The sequence below is a fragment of the Plutella xylostella genome, chromosome 9, assembly GCF_932276165.1.
Source record: "Plutella xylostella chromosome 9, ilPluXylo3.1, whole genome shotgun sequence".
Taxonomy (NCBI): domain Eukaryota; kingdom Metazoa; phylum Arthropoda; class Insecta; order Lepidoptera; family Plutellidae; genus Plutella; species Plutella xylostella.
In genome coordinates, this window is record NC_063989.1 from 9,902,516 (window position 1) to 9,915,008 (window position 12,493).

Consider the following 12,493-nt stretch of genomic DNA (forward strand, 5'->3'; position numbering starts at 1 on the left):
TAATATATTTTCTTGAAACTTCGAAAAAAGTTTCATCTTAGCAGCCAAGTATAGTCGTGGTCTTATATTTGCGCCTACATATCTCTTTTATCATTTACAAGACAGGAAAGGGGCTTTTGAATTCCAGAAATCCGCCTGACCTTCATCGGCTTGCTCGTTAAGATCGCAAGCCTATAATTTTCACACATTTAAGCATTCTTATCCAAAACATTGGAAATGCAGAACCAGTTCGTGGCGTGTAAGGCTCAAGTCTAATTGACAAATTGGAATCTAATTATAAATCAAGTCCACTTAACAGGCGGAGCGGTGACTTGGAGTTGGGAGGTAGGGACGCGTGTGACGTCACGGCCGGCCGGACAGGTGCCGAGAGCGCCCGAGAAAGGCCGAGCGTCAGTAAAGGCGGCGATAATAAAAAGTCGGCGGCAAATCGGCAGCTCCGCAGCATTCGAAGCGCGTGCCTCCATGTGTGTGGTCCACTTTGGAGGTCTCCCGCCTTTTAGATTGATGGGAAACGTGTTTAGCTCTCACTTTTTTTGAAAAAAGTATAATGTTTCGCAAACTAGGAGCTGTTTAGAAACGTTTTAGACGTGGGAAAATCAGAAACCTTGTAATTAATTAAGATTTATTAAAATCTTTCTATGGTTCGTAATGGTTTTCTAGGGCCAAATTTACTAGCTTTATTTAAATTTAAGACACAGAAATTTAGATCACTTTCCTCTAATGCTCTGTGCCTCAAGGGTCTTCAACAGCTTTGTCTGCTGTAGAACAATTAACTTCTATGTTTAATAAATTGTTGGCGACGGTTCCTTCAGTACTGAAGGAATTGATTTCACGTTCTGAAAAAGAATTTAATTCTGGGACCCTGGGCACAATGTTACAATTATTGTTCAAAGCGTAACATGAGTCAGAATTTTCAGGAATCTTCCAGTTATAAGCTACCATTCGGAGTGGCTCTAAGCTCTGAAGGCTTTGCTTCACCCTCAATAGTTCAACATTTATTTGGCTTTCGATTTCCAGTAGTTTTGACTTGTAAGCTTTCGCGAGCATCTTTTTCCTAATAGCATTTTTCTTCTCTATCTGGGCCATTTTCAATGTGTTTTGATATTTCTCCAACTGTTTTTCATAAGCCATGAGATTTTCATCGCATGTCAGAATGCTATCCACACTTGCACTAACCAAGCTTGGTGTTAAAGCCAAATCAACATCAATGTCTGACGAATAAGGATCCTCAATAGAAGGGGCAAAGTACTTGGTCTCTATAATCTTATCATTTTTGTTTTGCTGCATTTCAGTCTTTATAGATTCGAGTATTTTTCGGCACTGTAAAACTCGGTCATCTAAGCTTTTGTTATTAACTTCCACAGATTTCGACGATACGTCTAAGGCTAACGAATGTTCTTTTGAGCAAGTCTCACTTTCAGCGGATACGTTATCTAACGGAATATTTTCAGATTTATTGAATTCTTCACTCTTTGAACTAACCCGCGGTGATGTGGGTGATGAATTAGCAACATTGCCCAAATTCATCTTGTAGAACAAAATAGTAATACTGACTCAAATACTAGGTACAACTGGAAACGTGCGTAACAAGTAATTTTGTTTCAAAATTTAATAGAAAACACGGAAAACACTATAAAAATCCATGTAGGTAAATCTCATCTTAGGTAAATAACTCAATGACAAACATAATGCATATCTCATAATAATATTCTAGTCTATGCATAAGTCATAGAGAAAATAAAACTGTTAAAAGTGTTCATTGAGTATGAAACACGAAACACCCGAGTCCGCGATGTTCTATGTGGGTATGTGGGTGACCTACGCGCAAGTCCCTAAGGGGGGATTCGACCAACGTCGAGTAACTTTTTACTCACGAGTAAAGTACCAGTTACTCGCGAGTAAGCAGATTTTGCATTCTACCAAACCTGAAACCAAGATAACTAGCTTATCCCAAGAATAAAATGTTATACCGCCAAAATTGACCGTGTAACGAGCTTATCCGAGAGTAATTTTGTAATGGCGGCAGCACATCAGCTGATTAGAAAACCGTCATAATGACATATAAACACATCTGTCAAAACATAAACAAAAGTACGTTAAAAGGCAAAGTCTCAGAATAACAACAGCGAATAAAATATTAAAACATAAACAATTTCATACTTTTATAATCCATTCAAACTAAGTTGGCATGTCATTTCTATTGCATGCTTTGAAACGCAGCTATTTTTATTTTTGTTGCATTACAGTTTCGTTCCTCGTTCATTCAATTTAATCATGGTATAACTTGGTAGAATGCAAATGTACTTATCCTAGATATTTACTCGCGTATAATTTTAATTCCGGTATAGTTATTCTCGTGTAACGTGATGTTTGGACGAATTCACCCTAAGGGTGAATTCGTCCAAACATGCAATAGAAATGACATGCCAACTTAGTTTGAATGGATTATAAAAGTATGAAATTGTTTATGTTTTAATATTTTATTCGCTGTTGTTATTCGGAGACCTTGCCTTTAAACGTACTTTTGTTTATGTTTTGACAGATGTGTTTATATGTCATTATGACGGTTTTCTAATCAGCTGATGTGCTGCCGCCATTACAAAATTACTCTCGGATAAGCTCGTTACACGGTCAATTTTGGCGGTATAACATTTTATTCTTGGGATAAGCTACTTATCTTGGTTTCAGGTTTGGTAGAATGCAAAATCTGCTTACTCGCGAGTAACTAGTACTTTACTCGTGAGTAAAAAGTTACTCGACGTTGGTCGAATCCGCCCTAAGGGTCGACATAAACAAAAGTAAGTTAATAGGCAAATTCTCAAAATAACAACAGCGAATAAAATATTGAAATATAAACAATTTCATACTATTATAATCCATTCAAACTAAGTTGGCATGTCATTTCTATTGCATGCTTTGAAACGCAACTATTTTTATTTTAGTTGCATTACAGTTTCGTTCCTCGTTCATTCAATTAATCATGGTATAGGTTCTACCTTTTTTGGCATAAGATTTTTTTGCCTAATCTCGTATTGCATAGTAACGTTTGGTCAAAGTCTCGTTTCGCCGAAAATCGTATGGCATAAATCTCGTTTAGTAAAAAGTTATTTCGCATAACATTGTTTAGCCTAATAATGGTATGGCCAAATCTTGAATAGCCTAATAATGCTATGGCATAGGTTTATACAAAGTAATAATATTCGTTTGGCTTTAACTTTGACGGAGCGTCTCCCTACATAGCGCAAACTGGTGCCTTGTATTGTTTCCGCTGTTTGGAAAACGCTCCGCTCCGCTTCGCTGCGCTCCGCTTTGGTTTTGATGAACATGTGCACCTAACACGCTCCTCCTCGCTTTGCTCGTCGTCGCACCTATTTTTAGGTTTCGATCACATGGGGTTTGTAATAATTATATTGGTCGTTAGCTTTCGATTTTTTGATCATACAATATCGTGATTTTCGGGATGTAGGAGAAAAATACCACAATTTGTACATTTACTACATACTTAATATACTATTTATTAAGATAACATTAGGAGAAACAAGATTATACATAGGTATAGACGAACATAAATTTGAGCAAACGAAACTTAGGTGTTTAAAGATTGTGCCTAAAGAGTTTTAGACGAAACGAGCCTTATGCCACATAAGTCTTGGCAAAGTGATGGTTCGGGCAAAAAAGTTTAGGCCATACGAGTTATGCGAAATGAGTTTTGGTCAATAAAGATTATGCCAGATGAGCGGAACCCCATGGTATAACTTGGTAGAATGCAAATGTACTTATCCTAGATATTTACTCGCGTATAAATTTTATTCCAGTATAGTTATTCTAGTGTAAGATGATGTTTGGACGAATTCGCCCTTAATGTCTAATGTGCATATCCGAAGGATAGTGAGTATAGTGTCACAAGTCGTCATTCTTAACAACTTTAGCTCATTATTTTTTCCTAGGTAGGTAGGTACCTACTTCAGAGAAACTTTGTTGGTCACGTGACAATTATATTATTGGTAGGTAAGTACTATGGATGGGTAGGGAGAGGGAGGGAAGTAGGTAAGTACACTGTAGATTTTTTTCACGAGTTTACAACAGTCTTAGACACACTTTATAACCTAGGTACATCAACAGTGACATTACCGTGAAAGACCAACCAAACGTTGATTTTGAACCAAACGGGCGTACAATGTTAAAATCGGAATGCGTGCTCCTAGACCTAGCCGCCGCAATATTCAGTAAATACATGGTATATGGCTCGTATATGGCAACTTTGGTCTAGTGTCTATCTAGCGATCACAGCGCTCCATAGATAAGTTAACAGTTTTTTCATTGTTCGACAGAACAGTTCCATAAGAACTAAATTCTAAATAGCGCCATCTTTCGTCAGGACTGTGCAAACGGCAGCGAGTCTAGCAGAGCCTAGGGTCTTTTCTTGTGGTCATTGGAGGCCAAGACAAATATGTAAACTATTTGAACTTGTTTTAAAAAAGTTATAGTATGAAGAAATGTGCAGCTTATCAAGCTACAACCTACATACATAACCTGTGGATTTACTGGTAGAAAATGCTTGTAGCATTAAGTCCACCCTTTGTACACTTTTTATATTTGTGCAATAAAGTATAAATATCCCTTGATAATGTTATTATTTCAGTGCATAAGCGCAGTGTGCCGTGTGAAGTCGCTGGTGTCAGCTGAGAGTGTGACTGTGACCACTGCATGGAGGTGGTTATGATGCTCTTTGAGAGACCGACTGGCTGGTTGCACGAGGTGGCTGCTAGCTACTGAGGGTTGCTGGGTAGCTGATGTGAGGAAGCATACCTATTGCGCTCTACAGCAATCTGTTGTAACTTCCATGGCAAAACCCAAATATCATAATATGTAGATTTGCTCTTGTGTCACTAATAATATTTTATACGAGTCAATGTATATCCTATAGGTACTATCGATAGTGTCGACGCATAATAAAGTATCTATCATAACTATTTCGCGCTTCAATTTCTAAAGGACTAGGCTATGTGCTTCACATTACGCAAAATGTAAATATTAAGACATGTACCTATCAAATGTGGTCTATTAAATCGATTCTAAACTACACTTTAAGATTATTCATGTGAAATAAAAACACAACAAATGCCTTAGCCAATATTTATTGTAGAGGTTTATCGCTTTCCTCCAACCCTGGGGGCGGCCTTCTGACTCACTTTAGCGGCCTTGGCCTTGGGGGCGGCCTTCGCCTTGGTGGGGGGAGCTGTGGTCTTCTTGCTGGCCTTTGTGCTCTTCTTCTGTTCCTTGGCTTGCCTGGTAAGAAAAAAGAACAATAGTTAATGCCTTGAAAGAAATAATTAAGAATGACACCTTGTTTTCAGATAATAAATAAATAATACTAAATATTTTAGTACATAGTAGTAAAGGTATAGGAAGTATTTAATTGAAATTCAGTCAGTCACATGCCATATTGAAATTCAGTCAGTCACACATTACACTAGGGATACCACATTATTGAATACAAGAATTAATATTGCATAGGCCTCTCCCAAGGAGTGCCAAAACACTGTCCTCTACATTCCTCATCCAGCCACTAATGGTCATCGGTCTAGCAAGCTGGAGGGAATCCCACACTATGCTTGTTGTTTGAGAATTTGTTAACCCCACCAGTAATTGATTTAGTAGCAGATTTTAAAAGCTATTTCAGATTCTGAGTTCTCTAATGGCTGCTACAAAAATAGGTTCAGCCAAACACAAGATAATTGCTTACAAACATGTATACATATACATACAGATCAAACTGAGGACCCCTTTTTTAAAGCCTTTTTAAAATAACTTATTTGGACCGATCTATGCATGGATTTTGTACCAATAGCAAGAACATAGCCTTATTACAATGTGTATAACATGTATGTATAATTGTATATCAATGGCAAGGACAAAACCTAGTTACAATGTCAACCAACTATCAACTTACTTGATGGCCTGTTCCCTCTGTGCCTTCCTGACCTCGGGCTTCATGTTCCTCTTGGCCATGATGTCACTGAGCGAGGCACCAACGATGGCTCGCTGGTACTTCTGTGTCCTGCGGGTTCGCTTCTTGGCCTGCTCCTCCTCCTGACCCTTCTTGAACTTGCGCCTGGAGTCACAGGCAACAATTGTATTAGATTACATTACAATAAAGGTAAGCAGTCTTGTGTTGTCGCTGGATATTCAGAACAGTATTTTTTATCGCAGACAGGCCTATTGCAATTTTAACAGCACAGAACCAATTTTATTGCAAAGTATAATATGAAGATGTGGAATTTATTGATTAGAAAACTACTGGTTGATTGTTGGAATTTCAATACAATTCTATAGATGACATTGAATTCCTTTTCACTTCCATTATTACAAGCATTTCTTGATTAAATGTACATATTTTGTCAGTATTCCATCTGCCTTTTGTGTGTACATTTAAACATATTTTGTCAGTATATTTTGTCAATATTCCATCTGCCTTTTGTGTATTCATAGAAATAATTGTGGTATGGATTAGAAAGGATACGAATTTATACTGCTATTCATGAAAAATAACATTCTTATGTGATTATCATTATTACATACCAATCCATGGGCCTTATAGCCTAAATAATCATGATATTTCCACTGTATAATAGTATAGAAGTACGTTATTACCTGTATAGGACAGTCCATGTCACTTTACGGGGATTCCTCCTCATCAAGTGAGCAGCTTCACATTTGGAGTTCAAGAATGTGAAATTCTGAAAGGAAAATGTATCAAACAATTAAGCACAGATCAGAGTCACATATAATTAACTGTTTAGTAGAGGTTTATGAGCTTCTTTCATTTACATGAACAAATTAGTAAGACTGTTTAGGCAGCCATAGAGGTTATGTTTTGGTTATGTTCTTAGGCCGGTTTTTGGGAAAGAAGGCTGTACCGGAAAAGGCGGACGTACTTAAAATGGTAAATTCAGTAGGGACAATGCAATAAGTCAGTATTTGTACCTTTCCGTCCACCTTAACCATGGTCTTTCCATGGCCAGGATAGATCTTGTATCCACTGTAGGCGCAAAGTCCGATCCTGGAAATAAATCACACATCATATTTAATGAACACACTTCTTTAAAACTTGCACTTATACACATTATTTAATAGCGAATTGGTAAAGATTTAATAAGATTAATACGAAAAACGTACTTCATTTTGACTTGTCGAAATACGAAAAGAAATAATCGGTGTTGCCAGCTGAAATTTTTATGATAACAAATATAAATATTTTTATTACCTATACACAATCGACACAACATGTCACAATCGACAAAACATAGGTACCGAATAAAACGTTAACTTTACAGCGGGTACAATAATAAATTACGCATTAATAATCCACCGCTGGATATGAGCTTATACCAAGACTATAGTTAGGCAGTTTGGAGATATTACAACACACCACACCACACCACATAAACATTTACATTTAAGACCCGAGTAGTTATAAATAATATCTGTCTTTATACAAATATCTACACAGACGGAATCAAACCCAGGACCTTCAGCATAGCAGTAAGGTCACTAACCACTACACCGCCACCAAACCGTGCCGTCGAAAGGTAACATCAAAGCGTGTGAACATAAGAGATTGGTTAAATACATTAAGAATGTTCTTAACTGAAAGCCTTAAATGAATGAAGAAGAGTAAGACGGACTGTAACGTCAGTGATATCATTTATTTCATGAGCTAGGTGTAACTGTAACTAGTTTTTTTCACTTTATAAAAATATACCTATACATAGAATGATCAGATGTAGGTACTATCGCTCAAAAACTTCTAGTTATAAGGGCGTAAAAAAGCTCGCACTAGACTTACAACATTAGTGCTTTATCACCAAAAGGCAGTAGATATTTCCAAAGAATGTAAGATTACCTAACCTGTAAGAAACTAACATTTTTTTTAGAATATAAGTACGTTTGTTTTAATTTAATCTATGATTAAATACATATTTATGTAAGTATAGGTACTTTGTAAAATATAGCACGAATCATATAACTGCTGTCTATTCACTTTATCTGTCATTTGTTGGTTTTCAAGGGAAAATAAACTTTATTTCCCAGGCATCTGTATTTATATTTTGCCAAGAATTGGAATCCATATTTATTATTTATTGTCGATTGTAAAGTTTTTGTACGGTATCCCTATTGGGTAAGCTTCAGTGCTTTTTATCTGCTGTCCTTAGGACTAGCCATTGTACTGGATATATTAAGTTATTATTCTGAAGCTTGATTGCTCGCTGCTAACTTCAAGTCGATCTTGGTTAAAAAATAAATATTCTAACCTCAAAATAAAGGACTTGGTTGGTTGATTATAATAAATTTAATTATTTAATACAATCAATTGCATTGTTGGCTTATTGACTTCGCATCTAGTTAAATAATCAAATATGATTTGCCCGGACTTTCTAGAATTTCAGGTTTGTATGCTGAAAACAGAAATTTGTAGTGTTTAGCACCCGGTTTCTAAATAATATTTCGTGCAGTACCTACCTACTTAAGTTGATAAGATGCTCATCTATATTTATCTTACGCCTATTATTCTTGTAAATTTATAGGACATATTGAAGAAGATGCGTGTGCTTGATGATAAGATAGTGTACACATTAAACACATCAATCCCAACTGAATCATTTCAAAAGAAAATAGATGCTGCAGCAGTCTGCCAAGATCTTCATAACCAAATAACAAAGGGGCACTCTGAAAGAGAAGCTACTATTAAAAACTGCATTGTAGCCACAGCTGACACACTGAAAAAACTGAAGGTTGCTAAAGAAGAAAACCCTAATGATTTTGATGTCTTGAAGAATTATAAATCTGAACAGAGAAAGGTATGTAACACCATAATTATATATAATTATGTTTAGTTTCAGTGGCTGCTTACATTATGGCTGTGTAGTGTATTTGCGGTATTAAAAGTTGGTGCAAGACTCCTGTCTTTTATCCTGTTTGACCTTTTTAACGAGGGTATGGTAAAACAGGGAGGTATGTTGGTAATTTACCATGCATATAACTTACCCTATAATTCAATTCTTTTCAAATGGCTAAGGAGGGTCACCTACTACTCTTTATAGCTTGACTAGTGGAAGGACCCCTCTTATTATTGGCAAACTGGAAGACATAAACTGATCAGTAGTATAATCTACATTCTGATAACTGGCAATAATATTGCAGCCTGAATAAGGGTATTTTGTGTTACAGTTACGACTGCTGCAACAAGAGTTGAGTGTAGAAGAAGTAATAAAAGAGAAGACAAGCAAGTTGTTCTCTGAGAAGTGCAGGATGTACTACAAGCCCAGCGACTTATGAAGACTGATCATGTTTCACCCGTTATTGTTGTTGAATTCTAATGTACATAATATAAATTAGCTATAGAAAGATGTCATTTGCTTTTATTTTAATCCTCTACAAGTAGTGGAGGGAAATCTTAACTTTGTTGTAGTAATGGGTGGTTCTACATTAAAAATAATATAAAAAACATTAATGATTTATTAAATACAATTTCTATACATTAACAAAGTTTACTTACTAATACATTTTTACATCAGAAAAATAAATATTTTACTTATGTGCAATGAGACATCAAATTATAGTTTTATGGCTTTTACTTAGTTTCAGAATGTGTCTTCTCAAAGTTCTCCCTATACTGTTTGTGGAAGTCTTGGTTCATTTTGTGAATGGATTCACCTCTCTTGGCTGCTGATTTGCCAAGGAAAATGGCAGCAATGCTCCCCAGTACAGTCAGCAACATCAATACATTGGAGATTTTAATCCGAGCTTCACTACGGCTCCTCTCAATCAGTTCTGGGCTGAAATGTTGAAAACATTGCAATTATCACATCACGTCATAGTAGGTATAAACAATATTGGAGTTGCATAACATTTTTCAAGATGATTTTTACTTACGACACAAATTTGGGTATTTCCTCCTTAGATTTATACTTCTTGGTCCAGACTAAGATAGTTTTTTGTAGCTCCGTAGGTCTGTACTTTGGAGCCATGTTATCACGAGCTGCTGCGGACCCTTCTGAGGGCGCCGGGGTTTGGGCACTCATACTTCTTCGTATGAGACCCAAATATGCTCTTGATAGGATTAATTTGTTCATTTTTAACCTTAGAGATGTAATTGTAGTAGTGATAGTGAGGTAAGTTAATTTCTATTGTTTATTTTCGTTGGTAAATAGAAATCATTGAGGACTACGGAAAATTTTATGGTACTCTGTGAGTACGTCAATGTCAAATGTCACTTATCACTCATCACTCAATGTTAAAATCAAAAACTAATCTGTGTTGAGGTTGCGTTCGTTAGTGCATTAATGAATGAATGAATGTCCTCCTACCTCCTAGCCGAAATTCGACCACGGCGAGCGTTGTATAGTGCCACAATCTTATCTGTTCCGGTGGCGACATAGCTGTGATCGAATCCAGTGTTGCTTTCGATTAAATTTTGCCTATTTCTGGTTTAAACGACAATGCATTTCTGCTATTACCTATTGTAATAATTAGGTACATTCATAAGTATAGTAATATAGATAAATCAAAATATAGGGTCGATAGTAAATGAAAGTGGATATAATACACACACGTCCCATATACCTATACTTATATATCATTATTTTTTATTTTTTTGTTTGTACATAGTTAAGTAAGTACTCGTGTACGTGACTGAGGTCACTTAAAAGGGCCAGCTGAAAATCAGCGCTGTGGCCTTACTGTCCACAGCTCATGCTGAGCTGGTGCCGTTTCGACACTCCGGACAGCAACCCGTTGTGTTATTGTTTTATATTTTGCCTGTATTTTTGTTTTTGCCTCATGTTAATTTTTTATTATTATTTTTTTGGCCTTGTTATCTTGTATATGTATTTCTTTTCTTTTCTTTAAGTCTGTATTTTTCTTTTTGTTGTTGTTGCTGTCTATGTGTCGAATAAATGTTTCTTTATCTTTATCTTTATCTTTCTTTAATATATCAAACGACATTTGTTTCAGTCTAGTTCTGATTATGTTCTGATTATGTTCTGCTTCTGATATAGGAGATTAAATCTAGATTATAATGGTATAGGTAATATATGTGGGTCGTGGGAATAACGAGATAGATAGACTTAAAAAAACAATTAATTAAGTATTATTATTATTTTTGAACACTTTATTTTACATTTTCTAAAGTAACAAGAAACAAGAGCATACAATTAAAATAAATTCAGACAGTGTCTTGTGATCTTGACCCATCACGTCCCCACTGCTGGGGCACGGGTCTCCTTCCAAAGGCTAATTGCCAAAAAGCAATTTCTTTCAGCCAACTCTTGATTGGTTGGGAAAACAATGACATGTCATAAATCATCATTATTTTGTCTAAAATCGCTGCAGGTGCGCGAAATTCTTCTTGGTATACTGCCTAAGATTTAAAGTATCATGTCATGTCATCACACCTGCAATCAAAGAAAAATAAAGATTATATACTTTTCATCACGAGTATCATCACTACTCATCCCGTCCCCACTGCTGGGGCACGGGCCTCTCTGGAAAATATTACATAAAATTACATGGAGTATATGGGTAAAATTATTCGTCATATTTGGCAACACTAACTTGTAGCCGCTGCAACTCGTTCTTCCAATTTTTCAAACGGAATTAAAGGCGCCTAAATACGTTATTCTTCCTGCATAAAAGCCAATATATATAGTACTACTTTTCTTGCATTACATTACAGCGCTTTTGGGAGTATTTCACCCAGAAAATCACAAAACAAATTAAATAACAACAATTGAAATTGACAACTCAAATAACGCACAGAGTATGAAATGACGTTTGACAATGACGTTTCGTTAGTTGCACATTTTGACCACCGGAACAGATAAGATTGTGGCACTATAGATTTGTATGAAGCTGTTCACGACGAATAAAGCAAACACCGAAATAGGTAACACTATACAGAAACGTGCGTCCTGCCAGTGATGACGTATGGTGCAGAGACGTGGACACTGACGGTAGGACTGGTCCACCGATTTAAAGTCGCTCAACGTGCTATGGCGAGAGCTATGCTTGGGGTTTCTCTGATGGATGATGGATCGTATCAGAAATGAGGTTATCCGTCAGAGGACTAAGGTTACCGACATAGCTGTCAAAATATGCAAGCTGAAGTGGCAGTGGGCTGGTCATATCTGCCGCAGAACCGATAACCGTTGGGGTAGACGAGTTCTCGAGTGAAGACCACGAACAGGCAAACGCAGCGTGGGACGCCCTCCTGCCCGCTGGACTGACGACCTTAGGCGGGTGGCGGGTAGTGGTTGGATGAGGAAGGCCGAGGACTGAGTGTTGTGGCGCTCCTTGGGAGACGCCTATGTCCAGCAGTGGATGGTGGTTGGCTGATGATACAGAAACGGCATAAAAAGTATGGAAACTTCTACTGCACTACAAAACTGTGCTACTGCTATGCACTGGACATTTGCAGTAGCACTGACCATTG

The 12,493-nt window shown here is 36.8% G+C and overlaps 4 protein-coding genes across 4 annotated transcripts; 1 reads left to right on the forward strand and 3 right to left on the reverse strand.

Annotated features, from left to right (window-relative positions):
- Nucleotides 1–86: 86 nt before the first annotated feature.
- LOC125488947 lies at nt 87–1,689 on the reverse strand. The gene has a single exon (XM_048623054.1). The coding sequence runs from the start codon at nt 1,525–1,527 to the stop codon at nt 733–735; it is 795 nt and encodes a 264-aa protein (XP_048479011.1). The 5' UTR covers nt 1,528–1,689; the 3' UTR covers nt 87–732.
- Nucleotides 1,690–5,122: 3,433 nt separating this feature from the next.
- LOC105382338 (60S ribosomal protein L24) lies at nt 5,123–7,190 on the reverse strand. Its single transcript, NM_001309135.1, is given in 5 exon segments — nt 5,123–5,289; nt 5,954–6,115; nt 6,655–6,740; nt 6,988–7,063; nt 7,180–7,190. Coding segments are annotated over 5 exon segments (468 nt in total). The 5' UTR covers nt 7,185–7,190; the 3' UTR covers nt 5,123–5,150.
- A 1,095-nt stretch (nt 7,191–8,285) lies between these two features.
- Nucleotides 8,286–9,410, forward strand: LOC105382241 (protein MIX23). The gene is made up of 3 exons (XM_011552124.3): nt 8,286–8,450; nt 8,589–8,861; nt 9,232–9,410. The coding sequence occupies exons 1-3, from the start codon at nt 8,421–8,423 to the stop codon at nt 9,337–9,339; spliced, it is 411 nt and encodes a 136-aa protein (XP_011550426.2). The 5' UTR covers nt 8,286–8,420; the 3' UTR covers nt 9,340–9,410.
- A 91-nt stretch (nt 9,411–9,501) lies between these two features.
- Nucleotides 9,502–10,245, reverse strand: LOC119691425 (UPF0389 protein CG9231). The gene is made up of 2 exons (XM_038108752.2): nt 9,937–10,245; nt 9,502–9,839 (listed from the first exon to the last, which is right to left on the reverse strand). The coding sequence occupies exons 1-2, from the start codon at nt 10,134–10,136 to the stop codon at nt 9,635–9,637; spliced, it is 405 nt and encodes a 134-aa protein (XP_037964680.1). The 5' UTR covers nt 10,137–10,245; the 3' UTR covers nt 9,502–9,634.
- Nucleotides 10,246–12,493: the final 2,248 nt, after the last annotated feature.